The sequence below is a fragment of the Rhagoletis zephyria genome, unplaced genomic scaffold, assembly GCF_001687245.7.
Source record: "Rhagoletis zephyria isolate East Lansing unplaced genomic scaffold, Rhagoletis_zephyria_1.1 Rzeph_scaffold_00119, whole genome shotgun sequence".
NCBI classification, from domain to species: Eukaryota; Metazoa; Arthropoda; class Insecta; order Diptera; family Tephritidae; genus Rhagoletis; species Rhagoletis zephyria.
Genome location: NW_016157203.1, coordinates 385,657 through 404,817, shown reverse-complemented (window position 1 = coordinate 404,817; position 19,161 = coordinate 385,657). Strand labels below are relative to the sequence as shown.

The 19,161-nt window shown below is 34.4% G+C and overlaps 1 protein-coding gene across 4 annotated transcripts in view; it reads left to right on the top strand.

The window, feature by feature from the left end:
* The first annotated feature begins 2,799 nt into the window (after positions 1 to 2,799).
* Positions 2,800 to 19,161, top strand: part of Tsp26A (Tetraspanin 26A) — a 28,285-nt gene continuing 11,923 nt past the window's right edge. For 2 of the 4 annotated variants that reach the window (XM_017635143.1, XM_017635136.1), the window contains exons 1-2: positions 2,801 to 3,298; positions 3,375 to 3,569. In XM_017635143.1, the coding sequence (XP_017490632.1) occupies positions 3,209 to 3,298; positions 3,375 to 3,569 (285 nt within the window). In that variant the 5' untranslated portion in view covers positions 2,801 to 3,208. Of the gene's footprint in view, positions 3,299 to 3,374; positions 3,570 to 19,161 lie in introns of all 4 variants that reach the window. The other 2 variants (XM_017635124.1, XM_017635130.1) reach the window with 2 other exon arrangements.

The window sequence follows — 19,161 nt, the reverse complement described above, 5'->3', positions numbered from 1 at the left end:
ACACTCCTTTCCCCGGTAGCGAAGACACTCGAGGCCTTGCTACTCCCGTACTTCACAAACCGCTTGCCCCAGCGAAGCATCAGAATGATTTCCGTAAAGTGCACAGTACAACAACAGCACTTAACGCCATAAACACTCAGATAACTCGTGGCCTTAACTGTAAACGTCCCTGTGAGAGAACGATTCTAGTAGCGTTGGACCTGTCAAAGGCTTTTGACACTGTCAGCCATTCCACGCTACTAGAAGATATAGAGGCTTCCTCTCTCCCACAGAGGCTCAAACGGTGGTCGGCAAATTATCTGAGTGGTCGACACTTGTCGGTAATGTTTACAGACAAATCGAGCAAACTTAGAAAAATAAAAAAGGGGGTTCCACAGGGTGGTGTCCTTTCCCCACTACTGTTTAACTTTTACATTTCAAAGCTCCCTCAACCACCAGAGGGAGTCTCGATTGTCTCTTACGCCGACGATTGCTCGATCATGGCGACTGGGAATGGAATTGATGACCTGTGTTCGAAAGTAAACGGATATCTCTCCGAACTTTCTCGCTTCTTCACTGCAAAGTGTCTAGCCCTCTCCCCTACGAAATCCTCTGCGACCCTGTTCAAAACCTGGACGAAGGAGGTCAGCCTACCGCTAGGAATTCACATCGATGACATACCAATTCCGACGGTGAATAATCCTAAAATACTCGGAGTAACATTCGACAGCATGCCCTCCTTCTCTGCGCACACAACCGCTATTGTCAATAAAGTACAAAGCCGCAACAGTGTGGTCGCCGGGGACTAGTAGGACGCAGTGGACGAAGCTACAGACGGTACAAAATACAGCACTTAGGAGAGCGACCGGATGCCTCCTGATGTCACCAGAACACCACCTAAACGATGAGCCAAAAATGCTCCCAATTAGGGAGCACAACACGATGCTCTGCAAGCAGTTTCTTGTTGGGAGCCACAGATGTGGCCACCCAAATAGACAGCTGCTTGCAGAGGATCCCTCGCCGAGGCACATCAGGAGGCATCTATATGAACTGACGGACGGAGTCCAGAGGTTCATTAAGCAGCCTCTGGACCCGTCAGCTCATACACAGGCCCTGAACGGCATTCACAGGGACGCAGTCTCGAATTATGTAGACTCAAGACCTGTGAATGCCATCCTAGGCACACAAACACCGGACATTGATATGACGGAGCTCCATCTGCCTCGGGAGACCAGAACGACAATAGCCCAACTTCACTCTGGCTACTTCAGCAGGCTAAATTCCTACCTGTGTAGGTTAAATGCGGATGTGCCGAACGAATGTCCGGCATGCGGAGAGACCCCTCACGACTCGAAACATCTCTTCGCATGCCCGGAAAACCCCACAACCCTAACGGCGTCGTCCCTATGGACTGACCCCATAGAGGCTGCACGCTTCTTGGGGCTGCCGTTAGTGGAACTCGACGACAACGACTGAGATATCAGCCGATCTAGGCGGGGTTGTTGTAGCCGCTACAACAGCAACAACAACAAGATCACGCATGAAGCAATTAGAACAGATCTGACCGGTGGAGAAGCAGCCATTTGTAATAGCAATTGAGAAAAAAGTGTGTGCCGTTCGTAATTTTGAAGTTTGCTATTTCAGTTTTGCTTCTTTCTTTATGTGTATTTTGTCGGTGGTTTATTTCAGTGATTTTTAAGTGATTTTTTGTGCAAATGTAATTAAATTGAAGTGCGCGGTGATTGGATGCAAAAATACGTACAAAAATAATAAATTGGTTAGCACAAACATGTGCACAACATTGCTTGCAGTTTTTCTTTATGCTTCGTCTTCATATTCTTTGTTTACTTTTCACAGAAAATAACATGGCGCCGAAATTACAAACGTCAGCCAGAAAATTACTTTTTTCTTTTGCTTCATCTTGTCAGATCTTGTATAGTTGGATCATGAAGATCACGCCTTCTTCTTAGTAGCCCGTTATGATCGCATTTAGGAAAAAAGTTGAGCGACTTTGACACTAGCCGTTTATTTACATTTGTTCGTTGTTTACAATTTGGTGGTGGCTTTTTACTACAATTTTCTTAATTTTCGCTTGTGACAACGTGTGCACACATAAGGTAAAGAATAATTTAACACAACGACATGATTTATAGAAGAATTCGCATAATAAAAATGATTATTCATGCGTTCAACCATTACGCGGTTTTTTTGTTCTCTTCGTTGTTTACTTCTTACAACAAAGATGGCATCGAGATTTGGACAGCTAGAAAGTAACTTTTTTCTTTCTTTCGGGAAGACGTGATCCTGTGTCTTTCGTTCATGCAAGAAAAATTGATTTAATTAATTTGAATCGGCACCCTTACAATAAAATTGTGTATTCATATAAAGTTTAAAAAAATACACCAATAAAAATTTCGATGAAGAGAGGGTTAGCGGCCCGCGAGTGGCGCGACCTTTATTTTCTGGATCGTGCATCGGAATATTGCTATTAAATACAGAATTTCGCGAAAGTGTACACTTAAAACATCACAAATGTATAAAAAGTAATGAATATGTGTTCAGTTGAGTTCGTTTACTCCATTTATTTGCGTCAAATTCATTAAAACATAGTGCGAAAAGTGCAAGTGTTTTTTGCGAATAACTCTTTAATGAATTAAAAATACGAATTTCCGGTCTCGGATTATTGTTGTACTCATTAAAACGCGTCTTTTTCATCAATTTTGGCCTCTTTTCGCTAAAGTGCACTTTTACCAAAAAAAAAAAAATTGTATGCCTATCAAGTCCATTATATACCCCCATGAAAATTTGGTGATATTTTCGAGAATAAACGCGATTTAGGTTTTTAGTGCTTTTTCAATTTAAAAGCTTGGCAACACTGCTGTAAATACTTCCATTTCTCTTCGCTGACATTCGTTCCAATAAGCGAAATCCTCATCTGACAGCAAAGCAAAAATCTTATAAGAAAATTATTATAAATATTTTTGCACTGCCGTGTTAACGCAATTTATAATATACGGCAATATTTTAAATTTATTATTAAAATGATTAAAAATTATCTTAATCCTAGAGTGGAACTCAGTCGATAAATTAAGGCGCAACAAACACGGCTTGCATGGGATACGTTTTCAAGGCTTAGTGAAAGCAAGTTGTAGCATTTAATCCAAGTCAAATTTTTTGAAAACAATTGTAAAAATCAGTCTAATTTCTAATAATAAAGAAGTAACAAAATATGCCTTCCGTACGCAAATATCGCAGAGAGACTAGTGAGATCAGCTGTTGCCTAAAATACCTGCTTTTCAGCAGCAACGTAGTCGTTTGGGTGAGACAATGGCAGTCATAGCCTGCCCATGTTAACACATATGTATGTATGTATGTCTATTTGTTATTTGTTCCAGACTGCTGGTTTATGTGTGCTTGCCGTAGGAATTTGGGCATGGAATGAGAAGGACATGTTTAGTAATTTGGCCAAACTAACATTTATAGCGTTAGATCCAGCATTTGTACTTATTTGTACGGGTACCATAACATTTATCATTGGCTTTACTGGAAGCGTAGGGGCGTTACGAGAAAACACATGCCTGTTGTCACTTGTAAGATTTAGAGTAATTAAAAGCAATATGTTTATTAGGGCGGAGTAATTTGTTATAAGAAAGTGTACAGCAAATTCAAATTCAACGATTAATTCCAAGCAAACATGTCGAACAAACAACAACCATTCCCACGACAGCCGGTGCTACGTACCGGAATGACTCGGGTTTTACCCGACCAAGGGCTGTTGTTTCGGCGATCTAACTCCGTTTAGGTCGGCGAAACCCCTTAAAAGCTGTACGCCCATATGGCTACATCTGCCTCGCATACTTCTGATCAGGGCTGGCATCGAGTCAAACCCTGGTCCAGAAATTTACACCTGCCGCGTGTGCCAGAGACAACTACATTATAACTCCACCTCCGTCAGGTGCAACGCTTGTAACGGGTGGAGTCACATTCGAGTTCGCTCAGGCCTTACGACTCACAGGCAGGGACCACCTTGTACGTGGCCCCTTGCTGCTCAAATCGAGCTGCCTCCCCGGCAAATGAGAGTCTGCCTGTGCAACTCAACACAAATACAACCACATCACAACAACAATACAATTGACAACACCACAGACACAACAGATCACACCACAGATTCAACCGCACTACCTCCCACACACCGCCACCAACAACTCTTGGTTCCTCCGACAATCTGCTCGGTGTGCCATTCCAGGATATTCCGTAACGTTACATCAGTCAAGTGCATCACATTCCTTGGCTGGCGTCACTTTAGGGCATGTTCAGGACTGCGCTCCAGACGAGATTGGACGAGGGACTATGAGGGTCCGCGCTGTGCTGCATGGCAATTCAACACTGCACCGACCGCAGAGATACCATTCTAGAATCTCAGGGTATTGCTATCCGGGCAGGCGATGTCGAGCTCGAAATATTTAACGTATATATACCCCCTGTCACCAGCTGCCCGGCAGGATAGGTGCGCTCCTCAGAGGTGAAAACCGAATGGTAGTTGGTGACTTCAACACGAACCACGATCTTTGGCATTCAAGGCTGTCGAATGATCGTAGGGGAACACGTACCCACCAGGATTATGGACAGTTGCTGTAGCTCGCCAGACAACAATTGCCGGCGCTGGTCTAATAAACAGCGTATCATGGCGACCTATGCTGACCTTAGCATAAGACCATCTGCCCATAGTCATCTCGATTGATAAACCAGCCGACTTTTCTTCTGCGGATCACCGGCCCTTTTACCTTGTTTATACCAATGTAAGAACCGCATTTACAATAAACCGATTTGACTCAACACATGTATTTCTCTCAAAAGTTTATACCAGTGCCTTCATAGCGCCCTCGCTGGAACCGTATTCAAAAGTAAACAAAATTTGTGGTATTTTTCCATATTTCTTTAATATTTAATTAGTTTGCGCGATTGACCGAAAAGGAAGCGAACGATAATTCAAATTTATTGTAATAATAATTCAAATTTAAAACCTGCAGTATAAAGAAAACCAGCCTTTTTTCACTTCGCGTCAAATGAGTGATGTGTTTATACCTGTTTTCTAACCGATGCACAGTGGTCCAATGTGCAAAGCTAGGGTCATTTAATTAATTTTTTTGTTTGTAATTTTTCAATAAAATTTTTATCAAATATGCAAGAATATTGTCTACTTAAGAGTAAATACAACTTCGTTTGAAAAAATTTGGCTACATATAAACATAACGGTATCCAAAAGTCATAGTAAGCAATAAGTGAAAAATGAAATTGTGCGTGCAACGAAAACTGAGTATTTTCAAGGCTCAATAATATCTTTAAAGAAACTTTGTTTTAACTTTATTTCTTTCTCCGTCATTGTTTTAAGTAAGAAAATTCAGGAAATGTGAAAAATTATCGACGCACATATTTTTTTTGGAGCTGATAAAGTTTTAATCTTATTGGCGAGTACCAAATTATTATTATTTTTTGTTTTTGTAGAATAAATCTTTCTTATGTGGCGGAATATAGATCACTTGCTATACCTATTCTCTCAATTGATGTACATATATGCTAATAGAATCCACAAAAATTTCTGCGGGTAGCTGCGGCACCCATACATTTATTTTAAATTTTCAAAATGACTCCTAAAACTTCAAGACAGGAAATTTTTGATTTTTGGCTGGCGACCCCTAAAAATGAAAGAGTCGATGGAATAATTGATTTTGTACCAGGGAATATCAGTTTAGGATCTAGTGATAGAATCAAATTTGTTAAATTGAAATCATACGTGCGAAGTTAATTCAGAATTCAGGAAAAGTTTTCCTATAAAGAGAGCGGTTTGTTACTGCAAATAAAGATTGGCTCGAATTTGAAATAGACTTGTCTCAATTTGTGTGTTCTAAGTTTGGTAAGCCGACATTTTCTGCGGGCCAGCTAAAAGTTTTGAAGATTGTTGCCAAAAAGTTAAAATGAAGAAAGCTAATGAGCTTTCGAAAGTTATCGAACCAGATGTATTTCTTTTTGGCTAATGAACTAAAAATTAGATCTTCAGCTACGCTACTTAATGAGTTTTAAGTGCTTCTCCAGAAGGAGGTACTGCTATTAAGGAGGTCATATTGACAAAGAAGAGTCCTAAAGGTATTTCGCCGGAAGAAGCACCCGCACTAATAACACCGGCACTCAAAAAAAATTAGTGTGATGTGCATTTGACCGGACCTACCTATGGTTATGTATTTCGACCCGCAGAATGCGAATTTGAATTCAGTTTGGCCAACATACCTCCTAGATTTCGAGAAAACTTCAAAAAACCGTTTTTTATTGCCAATTTTCACTTTTTTTACGTGTTTTTTTTTTGTGAAGTTTTCTCGAAATTTAGGAGGTATATTGGCCAAACTGACTTCAAATTCGAATTCTGCGGGTCGAAATACATAACCATAGGTAGGACCGGTCAAATGCACATCACACTAATTTTTTTATGTGTGCCGGTATATTCGACACAAATTTATCAAAGTATCGTTTACTTACTGAGGGCCATTTTCTAATGTAAGCAGTAAAGTTGCCTTTACTAACAGGGCAGATAAATTGTTCCTCACTTTAAAGTGTTTTGGTTTTCTTATGTTACCGGTAGAAATAAATTTGTTATTCCGTAGAGTGAAACTTCACTACATTCGTCATATAATTTCAAAGGTTGGCAATGCAACATAAGTAAATATGNAGTAAAAGGGATTACTCCCCCTCCTAGGACATCCAATGTTAAAGGGAGTATACAAAATTACATGCTTATACACAGAAGCATAGGGAGCAATGGGGAGTATTAGTATACTCCCGATGGAGTACTCACCGAGCAATCGTACGATGCTCCCAAGTTCTACTGAGTTTGTAAAAGCAAGTATAGGTTGCTGAAGAGCTCATTTAAGTTAACACATTTGTACATACCCAGTAGAACTTGGGATCATCGTACGATTGCTCGGAGAGTACTCCCTGGGAGTATACGACNAACATAAGTAAATATGGAGCAAGAGCAACTGTTAGCAAAAACCAAAACCTTGGTTGAAATATTTAATATATCTGGCTCATNTAAATGAGCAATCAGGGAGTTCATACAGAACTTAACTGCTTGCTTAGAATATATCTCATTACTCTCCCAAGCGAGCAATATAGGAGTAAAAAAACCGAAAAATCTCGTTTAATGCTCCTAAATCATGCCTTAGAGAGCGTTTTTTTACTTGCTCGCTTAGGAGGTCTCTTAATTGACTCCTAAGCAAGTAATAAAGGAGTACAAAACCGACCNAATTTATCAATTCGAGAAATTAATTCGCTGATGAGAAAACGAAAACTCGTATATCGAGACGATAAAGTGGCCGGTAATCTAAAGGTTAAATGAGGAAACGGCCCTAAAAGTTGTTAAACTTGATCTGACTTTTTAGCAGCTTTTCTTTATTTTATACATATATTAGGTGGCTGATTCGGATCCGGCGTCAATACAGTATATACATAACGGACTTTCTATTTTTAATTCATCCCAAATAGTTAAAAAAGTTTTAGGTATGTAGGTATCTATAACCGCGCGCAAGTGCTTAAAAAAAGTACCAGAAATTGGCGAAAAATTTAGCGATTTTTTAATTACATGGTTGGCAGGCGTAGTCGCCATGAGAGGAGATTTCTGNTACAACATTGGTGTGATGCGTATGCCAATAAAAGTTCTTATAAGGAAACTCAAGAGCACATAAGTGTGTTTTCTGTTTAAGGAGTGTCAAGAATCCTAGCTGTCCCATAGGATGAAAAGTTTTCTGGTACGTTGGCTAAATGAGTCATGTGATCTCTGGAATATGTTTCANTAGGAGCGTAATGAGAGATCTCCTAAGCGAGCAATTAAAGAATGCTCCCTGAGGCATGATTTGGGAGTAATAAGCGAGATTTGTCGGTTTTGTACTCCGTTATAAGCGAGAAATCCAAGAGTATTCTTTTTGATTGATAGGAGAGCAATACTCACCTCGTTAAAAATAAATTTTGTGTTTTCGGAAAAATTTATCATAGAAAAAAAAACCAACAGAAAATATTTTTTTATAGACGCATAAGGAGGACACAATAATCTAATTTGGATAGCACACAGATTTTAATAAAAGTCCGTTGGTATGTACCTCAACGTATGTTTAAATNAGGACCATATCGATGGCTGAGTGGAAGATCGACCTATATCGGCAGCCAGTTCGAAAACGCCCTATCTCAGAAAATTTTTGAACAATGCTCTATTTCAGAAAACTTTTGAAGAACTACCTATCTCAGAATTTGGATGAAGANTTAAAAATAAATTTTGTGTTTTCGGAAAAATTTATCATAGAAAAAAAAACCAACAGAAAATATTTTTTTATAGACGCATAAGGAGGACACAATAATCTAATTTGGATAGCACACAGATTTTAATAAAAGTCCGTTGGTATGTACCTCAACGTATGTTTAAATATATTAAGTATTGTATTACTTATAAATATACCGTTAAATACTTTTCAGATTGCGCAAATTAGTGTTTGCATTTAAGTGTGNGTTTTTTTTTTTTTATCAACAATTGAAAATTTTTGCAGTGTTTTGGAAATTTTTATTTTTCTTTGAAAGTAAGTGTCCGAATGAAATTTTTTTTTGGGTCCTGATTTAAAAAACATTAAACTATACAATGAAATTATTTGCGTTACAAAAATATTATTTTTTTTTGCTTTTCAATAATTTGTTTATGAAGAATTGAACATTTAAGCAATTTCTGCGCCTCGTGGACGAAAATGTTTAACAACAACTTCTGTAATAAACATTTCTGCGTTGATCTATGAAAAAATGCGTGCATTTCGATATAGTTTGGTCGGAATGAATTTTTATTTGCCAGCGTGCGCGCCCGACTCCCACGGGCATGCGAAATTCGAGCATTTGAAATAAAAGTGGAACGATTGAAACGTGCATTTCTTTCTTGCGCAAGAAGTCAACGCGGATTGCGTGCGATCCAGCCACGACTAAACTACAATAAAAAAAAAGGATTCTATATTTTAAATTAGGGCTCTAGCAATATGTGCATCGGTGAAAACTGCATTTAATTCCATACATTAGTTTTTGCGTGTTGCGCTTACAAACATACAGACAAACAGACCAAAATTATAAAAATTTTATTTTGGCTAATAAACCCCCTATTAATTTTTCTTTAAAACTTATTATGTACAGACATCGACCTGTTACAATTTTATTATTCTCAAATACTTTCGTTTGATACCCATATGGCAACATTTAGCTTGTCTTATCAATTTATCTTAACTAAATTTTTCAAATAGGTGGCAACCTGCTTCAAAAATATTTTCGGAATTAAGTTCCCTAAACCTCTTTAGTTTATTATCTGTGTTGTAATATTTAATTTATTTTATCAATTTAAATGAATAAAAGTTTTCAAACAGGTAGCAGATCCCCTAAAAATATTTTCGGCATTCAAATTTGCGAACCTCTTTGGTTTGATGCCATTATTGCAGTATTTAATTTATGATATCAATTTAATTAAATAAAAGTTTTCAAACAGGTGGCAACAGTGTTGCCAGGTTTTGAATTTGAAAAAGCACAAAAACCCAACAAAATCGCGTTTTTCTCGAAAAAAGCACCAAATTTTTTATTGGAGGATTCAATGGACTTTGTACGCATACAAAATTTTATTGTAGTGTTTTAATATTCCTAACAAATATAACAAATTCAGCCCGAATTAAAGGTCTAACGATATATTCCTGGTCCCAGCAACATGGACGTTTTTACAGGCAATGGAAAATTACGGTATGTAATTCTGGCATGATTTAAAGTTCTGCCACATATTTTTTTGACAAACATAGGCCCTTTCGCTTACGATTGTCATTGTGCCATGATTTTGTTTCCATTTTTGTAAAGTTCTTAGGAAAGTTCCAATTGCTTTAAATTTAACTTCCATTTTTGTTTCAGATTTAATAGTTCTGGTGTCTTCAAACTAAAATAAAGCACCAAGAAACGCACCAAGCACCAAACTCAAAAATTTTCGCGTTTTGAATTAAGAAAAGCACTAAATTTAGTACGAAAAGCACTGTGTGGAAACCTTCCACAAAAATATGTTCAGCTGTAAGCCTTTGCAAACCTCTCTCTTTTGACAGCCATATTTCAATATTTACTTTATTGTATAAATTTACTTGAACTGACATTTTCAAACAGGTGGCAACTCTCTAATATTTTTCTTCTATATTGTTAGTTAGACATCGAGCGATACATCGGTGAAAACTGAATTCGATTCCATGCTTTAGTTTTCGAGTGATACGCGAACAGGCAGACGAAAATTCTAAAAATTGTTCATTTGGCTTCTGTAGTTCTAATAAAGACACCCATATTAATTTTTCTATCTACAGTATCGGTCATATCTATAGCACGCCATTTCAAAGTGATATTGTGTGCCACTTATGCTTATTTATTTATTTTTAAGAATTTTCAATTAAAATACAGTTCTTTCTCTAACAAACCCCATATAAACCCAAGTTTAACAATTTGGAGAAAACTTCAAAAAACTGCAACAAATTTTCACCCAAATTTCAAACTCGGAGAAAACTCGGAAGTATTAGAATTTTTCTGAATACACAGTTTTATAGCCCAATCAATTTTAGTCTGATAATGTGCAAGTTTGAAGTGACTGAAAGTTACCGTTGATTTTTTAGAATTTTTTTCGCCAAAGGTGTTGCGGTTTTATCCATATACAAATAAATTGAGTTTATTCATTATATGAACGCCAATGCGACAAAAAAAATTCTAAAAATTAACGGTAATTCGTAGCCACTTGAAATTTGCACATTATCAGACTAAAATTGCAGTGGCTAAAAAACTGTGTACTCAAAAAAATTCTAACACTTCCGAGAAAAAAGTTTGAAACTTAGGTGAAAATTTGTTGCCATTTTTTGAAGTTTTCTACAAATTATTAAACTTGGGTTTATATGGGGCTTGTTAGAGAAAGAACTGTATTTTAATTGAAAATTCTTAAAAATAAATAAATAAGCATAAGTGGCACACAATATCACTTTGAAATGGCGTGCTATAGATATGACCGATACTGTATAATGTACAGACATCATCTGTTACAATTTTATTATAAGTGCAAATATAGATTTCATTTATTTTATCAATTTAATTCAATAACATTTTTCAAACAGTTGACAACATATTGCAATATTAATTTATCTTAAAAATTAAATTTAATTAAAGTTTTCAAACAGGTGGCAACCCTCAAAAAATATTTCCCCATACCCATACTATACCCATATTGCAATATTGATTTATCTTAAAAATTTAATTTAATTAAAATCTTCAAACAGGTGGCAACCCTCAAAAAATAAATCCTTCCCATAAAGCTTTCTTAAACTTCTTTCGTTTCACGCCCATATTGCAATATTCACTTGTTTTTATCAATTTACTTAACCTGAAATTTTCAAACAGGTGGCAACTCTCTAATTTTTTTCTTTCTATATTTTAAGTTGGACCTCTAGCAATACATCAGTGAAAACTGCATTCAATTCCATGCATTAGTTTTCGAGTGATGCGCGTGCAAACATACAGACAGACAAAAATTCTAAAAATGGTTGATTTGGCTTCTGTTGCTCTAATAAAGACCCCCCACATTAATTTTTCTTTAATATGTGCAATGTACAGACATCGGCCTGTTACAATTTTATTATATGTATAGATAATCTAATTTTTAACTTAATATAATAATATTTTCAATAGTTTCGACATAATTTGCGCACGTCAGAATCTTACAACAAATACGGTAGAACATATACACTGCCGGAAAAAAGTATTGGCACAGATGCTTTTTTACAATATATACAACAATTTTTATTGTAATAATTTTCCGAATTTCTATTTTCTATTATTTTCTAATTTCCGAACTTTGTGCAAAACTTGCGAACATTCAACAAATTTGCATGCAATTTTTCCAATTTTTACTCAGATGAGTATGAAGATTTGTGCCCCAATCAATTTTGTTGTAATAAAGTAGAAGTTCTAAGTAGCTACGAATTGCCGTTGACTTTTGGCAACTTTTTCCCGCGGTCTCTTCCATACAAAATTTTTTTTCGAAAATTTTTTATATTGAAAAAATGCAAAACACCTTCAACAAAAAAAATTCTCAAAAATCAATGCGATTTTTGACTAACTCCGAGCTTGCCTTTTTCACCTTACAATTTATACAAATCTGCATACCAAAAAAAATTCTAAAAAGTCTGATTAAAAAGTAAAATTTGCATGAAAATTCGCTGAATTTTCGTGAGTTTTGATTGGAATGAACCATGTTTTTATAAAAAAAAGTAAGTGCGCCTGGGCCACACTGGAGAAGTGTTACATACATATTTATTTTCTCATAACCAATATACATACATACATATGTACACACATACATACGTACATCTGCTTTTGCTTAAGGTTATATTTTTTGTCTTTTTTCTATCTAGATCCCTAACTCTATCCCGTTCTAATTACATTTATGTTATTCTATTTTCCTTTATATTTATTTTTATCTTTATACTTTATCGATAACCAAATCGATAGTAACATCCACTAAAATATCGATAACAAAACCGATAAAAATATCGATAACAAAATCGATGAAAAATTCGATAAAAATTTCGATAGCAAAATCGATAATATTGGTAGCAAAATCTATAAGAAACTCAATAAAAATATCGATAAAAATATCCATAACAAAATCGATACAAATATCCATAATAAAATCGATAAATGTCGATGACAAAATCGATAAATATCGATACCAAAATCGATAACAAAATCGATAAATATTGATAACAAAATCGATAAATATCCATAACAAAATCGATAAATATCGATAACAAAATCGATAAATATCGATCACAAAAGCGATAAATATAGATTATTATATCGATAAGTTCTGAAAATATCAATAGCAAAATTGATAGCAATATCGATAAAAATTTCGATAAAAAATCGATGTTTTTATCGATAAGAATCCCGAAAATCTCTAAAATGCCAAAATAGTTCCCAGATTGAGTCTCTGTGTCTCTTTCTTTATCCTTTCCTCGTTAATTACCTTTATTTTAATCTATCTTCCCCTATCTTCATCTTTACTTTTATCGGTATCTTCATCCTCCTCTTTGTCTTTACTTTTATGTTTATCATTTTCTTCATCTGCATATTCCCCTTAACCTTTGAGTTTATCTATGTACATAAGTAAAGTGTTTAAATTTACCTTGGTCTTCATTTCTGCCTTTATATTTACGCATCGTCGTTTTTGTTTTTATTTTTTACCGTTGCCTTTATCATTGTCTTTATCTATGTACGTAGTCACCTTTACTTTCATTCTTGTATTGGTATTTTTTTAAGTGTTATTCTTTAACCTTTTATTAGCAAATTTTTGTTGAATTAATACCATATGCATACACACAAGAAGCACTTGTTTCAGCACTAACCACTGCCGTTGCATCATTTCCGTGTGCAATTTCCGTTGAATTTACCAATTTACTTCCAACCAACCAACCGCCGCTAAAGAAGTTTCACTTCAAAAATTCAGAAAAATATTACAATAAAAATTATTGCATATATTGTAAAAAAAGCAGCTGTGCCGGCAGTGTATGTAACTCTCGAATGAATCCAAAAAAGTCGTTTATACAGAACGAGTGTTTCGATGTACATGCAACGATTCGGTTTGTTTGAAATTGTACAAGTGTATAATTCAAACAAGCAAACTGTTTACTGCGTTGACTCGGTACAAAGTTTAACAAGCAATTTGCGGCTCGTACGCTTAACGTTGTTCATGTATCAAATCATACATACATTAGTTCAGTATAAACCATCATATATACTTACAAGTATGGAATCCTATGCCCCTTTTTTCTCTTCTCATTTTCTAACAACGGATGTGCCTGCCTAACAGCGGACGTGCCTGCCAAACTGAAAAGCATGATGGCGGCCGTATTTGACAGGTACGTTCGACGATGCGAACGGGATTGCAATGAAAGAAATGGAAGATGGATGACATGACAATGAAAGAATTATGAAGTAGCAGAATGTCGAACGAATTTCAAAAATCTGACAATGCGAATGACGTCAAAACGAAAGAAATGCAAAATAGCGAAATGTCGAAACAGAAGAAATAGATGACAGGCACGTGTTCAAGGGTTTCGTGCAACAAGAAGTATTAAACAAAATTTAATGTCGTTAAATACGCTTTTTTATTAAGTTGAAAACTACATATTTCGCCAGCCAAAAAGTATATACATACATATATAGCATCTTGCTATAAAATTTATTCATAAAAACGGTATATGCTTATTCATAAAAAATAAAATAGATTTAAGGAGCTCTATACAGTGACATTCAAAAAAATCGATTTGTTTATTTTTTAAGAATTTGGGCATAACATTTAACTTAACTTTTTATGCGCCCATCTTTTTTCCTGTTTGTTTTTTCAAATTCATCTTTTCCTTAATACTCATTTGACTGGGTTTCAATTACACCCAGCAAAAATCAAAATATTTTATAAGAAATTTGTTGACCGTTTTACAACGGCATTTAAAGCTTTTTTTGCTCAAATTGTAAAGATTTCCTCCTTCACACACTTCTCTCATGCTTTTTTATCCTTTTTTATCGTAGTTATTATTCTGTTGACATCTAAATTACCATACATTTTATGTCGTTCTTGCAAATAATATTATTTTCTGGTTGAAATAACTTGATCGCCGGCAGGAACTAATTAACTTTTTTGCCAAAACTAAAGCAGACGGGAAGGAAAAATAGTTGTTCATCAACGATTTGTCTGAAATATGTAAAAATCAAATTTTTTCACTTAATTGTTATATTTTTCTTCATTGCGGTAAATTTTCACGTCATTACAGCAGCTTGCTGTCAAACTGAAACCAAACAACATAGCAGAACGTTCAGGGCGCAATCTTATTTTCTATGATTCTTGTACTGCTACTTTGAATTTGTCAATTTTGACAATTCTGATCTAAAGGTAAACAAAGCCTCAGAAACTTTAAATGCACTGAAATTCACTAATACCTACTTCCGCAAAATCATCTTTTTTCGCATTTTCCTTATTAAAAGTTATTGTAAATCATATATTTTTATCGCCTTATTCATAAAAAATAAAAGTTTTAAAAAGCTTTATAATTTGACGTTTGCAAACGTTTTTTAAAGCTACTTTATTTTTTACACTGTACAGCACTCGGCTGGGTATTGGACTAAACCAACTTTTTTTAAGAGATTGAGCCATTAGTAAAAAAAGTAAGTCNAAGTTATTGTAAATCATATATTTTTATCGCCTTATTCATAAAAAATAAAAGTTTTAAAAAGCTTTATAATTTGACGTTTGCAAACGTTTTTTAAAGCTACTTTATTTTTTACACTGTACAGCACTCGGCTGGGTATTGGACTAAACCAACTTTTTTTAAGAGATTGAGCCATTAGTAAAAAAAGTAAGTCCTCCGTTTTTCGAAGCTAGCCTCCGAAATCGAGATATGGGCCTTCGAAGTTCGAAATTGACCTTTGATAAGAAATCATTTTTAATTATTGCATGTAAAAAGCAAAAAAAGTAAAAATACAGACGTAGTCCGCCTTTTTCTTTTATTAATATGGTATATAGCTGTTTTTGTGAAAACTTATATTACAGGTGCTTCTTTGAAAAATTAAAAAATTTTATATTTCAGAAAACTGCTTTTTAAAAGATTCGTGTCGTTGTAAAGGTAATTTTTTTGTTGAAAATATTTTTTTTAAGAAAAAACTGGTATTTTTTCCTTTTAAGTGTTTTTCTCAAATTTGTGTATACGAGGTATACAAATATGCATATCAGAAGATAGGGAATTTAATTTTACAACGGTACCAATTTTTTTGTTTAAAATATTTTTTTTTATAAAAAATGTTGTTTTTTCCTTTAAATGTGGTTTTTCTCAAATTTTTATATACGCAGTATACAAATATGCATTTCAGAAGAAAGGGGGTTAATCGCCTTTACAGTGATACCAATTTTTTTTTAATTTCTTCGCCTTTACAACGACACCAACCTTTTAAAAATCGGTTAGTAATTTTTTTTAATATTTTTTTTATAAAAAAAGTATTTTTTCCTTTAAATGTGAGTTTTTTAAAATTTTTATATACGAAGTATACAAATATGCATATCGGAAGAGAGGGGATTTAATCGTTTTTACAACGATGCCAATTTCTTAAAAATCGCTTAGTAACTTTTTTGTTTAAAACAGGGTACGAAAATAAACTGTACAAAACAATTCCCATTTGCTCATCGACCATCATATCATTTGTGGTTTTGTACAGTTTTGTAAATAGTCAGAAACAAATTGTAAGATTCACTGTCATTTTCCCCAACGAGAAACGTTTGCTTTTCGTTTGTGACAATTGTACCATAGGGTACGTTTTATATGTATGCAAACGTTTCAATTACGTGAAAAATAATTTTTTCTGTAAATTTTCATATCCAATTCAATTAAAAAACATTTTTATTTTTTTTATTCATTGCAGCCATTCGTTTTGTATTTGTTTATTGCATATATGTACATACATAAATATATTTTCCCTGCACGATTCATTTCGTTTGTTGTTTCGTCTGTAACTACTAAACTACTGTAGTGTACTATCGCCAAAGTGAACTCAGCCGTTTTGTTTCGTATTGTACCGAACTGTTAAAGTAATAAACGAAACGAAATAGTAACGTACAATATAGTTTATTTTCGTACACTGGTTTAAAATATTTTTTTATAAAAAAAGGTATTTTTTCATTTAAATGTGTTTTTTTCTAAAATTTTTATGTACGAAGTATACAAATATGCATATCGAAACAAAGGGGATTTAATCACCTTTACAACGATATATAAATTTTTTTAAAATCAGTTCAAAATTGTTTGAAATATAAGGAATTTAATTTTTCGAAGACCTGAACTTTGACCCCTTATAGCACCTGTAATATAAGCTTGCACAAAAAAAGTTATATACCATTTAAATAAGAGCAAAAGGAGGACTACGTCTATATTTTTAGGTTTTTAGTTATTTATTTATATGCAATAATTAAATAATTTTTTACCAAAGGCCATATTTCGAAGGTCCATATCTCGATTTCGGAGGCTAACTTCGAAAAACGGAGAAATTACTTTTTTACCTATTACTCAATCTCTTAAAAAAACTTGGTTCGGTCCAATACCCAGAAAAAAGTTGATTTTGCCGTATAGTGTTATGAATAAGGCTATTCGAATTTAGCACAATTAAAACATGTTTCCTATCGAAAAATTTATTATTAAGAAAATTGGCTGTTCTCATATTTTCTTTCAACATCCAATTCGACTTTGTTTACTTTTTGCACAGATATGTCATCGCCGCCCGGACGGCGCAATCTTTTATTATATCTTTCTTGTCAAATATGCATTTAGATGTAACAGTCATACTACTATTAATGGTAACCATGAATATTGGTTAAAATCGTTTCGATTCGTAATAAAAGTAGATTACATACCTCTAGTCTAATTATATTTTTTAATATAAACTAGCTTTTTTAATTCTAAAATAAATCAACAATATCAAAATTTATTAAAAAAATACGTTCCAAAGCATCCCTGTTTATGGCATAATTCAAATCCAAATTTGAATAGAAATTTTGATGCAAAAGATTTTCCGCGATATTTATCATACAAATTTATCATCTTACTTGTCCGTATGCCGCTCTGGGAAGAAATATATTTTAATTTATTTGTTTTCCTAAAAATAAATGCAAATTTACCTATTTTTTCACCGCCAGGCACGAATATGATATTCAAAAAAGAAACAATGACAACGAATTTTACACACATTGTTGTATTTTAGCGCAAAACGATAAGTTTCACAAATATTTTAAATTATTGCCTGGAACATACACATTTATCGTTATTATTGGAAAACAACACTTGGAATGTATTTTTAATTTCTTATTTAATCAATTCAAATGAATAAAACACACATTTTTCTTCTCAATTTACATATTAAAGTTTTTTCTGAAACTTGAATGTAACTTGAAGAATGAGAGAATTAGATATCAGGTGATGGCGCTTTCCATATTTGTAAGCCTATACAATGCTATAATCGAACTCCAAATTCCAAGCTCTTCTCTGGTACACAGCCTGTCTAGGGAGACTCGGACCAAAATAGCCCAACTTCACTCTGGCTACTGCAGCAGGTTCAACTCATACCTGAGCAGCGTAAATGCAGATGTGCCAAACGAATGTCCGGGATACGGTGAGACGCGCCATAACTCGCAGCATCTCTTCGCATGCCCACTGACCCCCACCCTAATATCGCCTCTGTCCTTATGGACAGCCGCTACAACAGCAACAAACTATATACCAAAAATGACCTACGACCCTCCCAATATAAAAACCAGTAGGTACATTGTGTGCAGGAAACACAAAATTTTGTACATCAAAAATTAATTTCATTCAGAAAAAATTATAATACAGTACAATATCGGTAATCCGGACACTCACTTTAGCGGACTTCCCAGTATTACGGACATCTCTACATTTCGTACATTTTTGATATTTTACCTCTATAATTCGGACAGATAAAAATCAAGCATGTTTTGTTTTCAAATTGACTGTTCCTTGGTAGATCAAGTTAGCATTGCTTTTCAAATATACATACATGCTTTTTGAAGTGAAACTTCTTAGGCGGCGGTATCGCAAAAATGGAGAGTGAAATTTTTAAAACTGAAAACGTTACATGAGTGAGAAGTAAGATATAGGTAGTATAGGGAAGGGGAAAAAAGAAATAAAGCGACGCAAGCCGGGTACGAGTACCTACATATGTATATATGTATGTTTGAATGCACGTATGGATGTATACATATATATATATATGTATGTATGAACGAACTCATTGCGCATTTCAGCTCTGCCGCTACCAGGCAATATATGTGTAAATGATGCAAGCGTGCTTCGCGTAACTACATCCATTCGTACATATGTACATACAGTTGTCCACAAAATAATAGGAGTGCGATATTTTGACCAGTTTTGGCTATTTGTCTTTTGTTTATTTAATGTTTATTATTTTTTTATAAAAGCCTAGCTGGCTATACAACAAACACCATATAAATTCAGATTTTAAACTTTGTATAAAAATTATAAAAATTTTGCA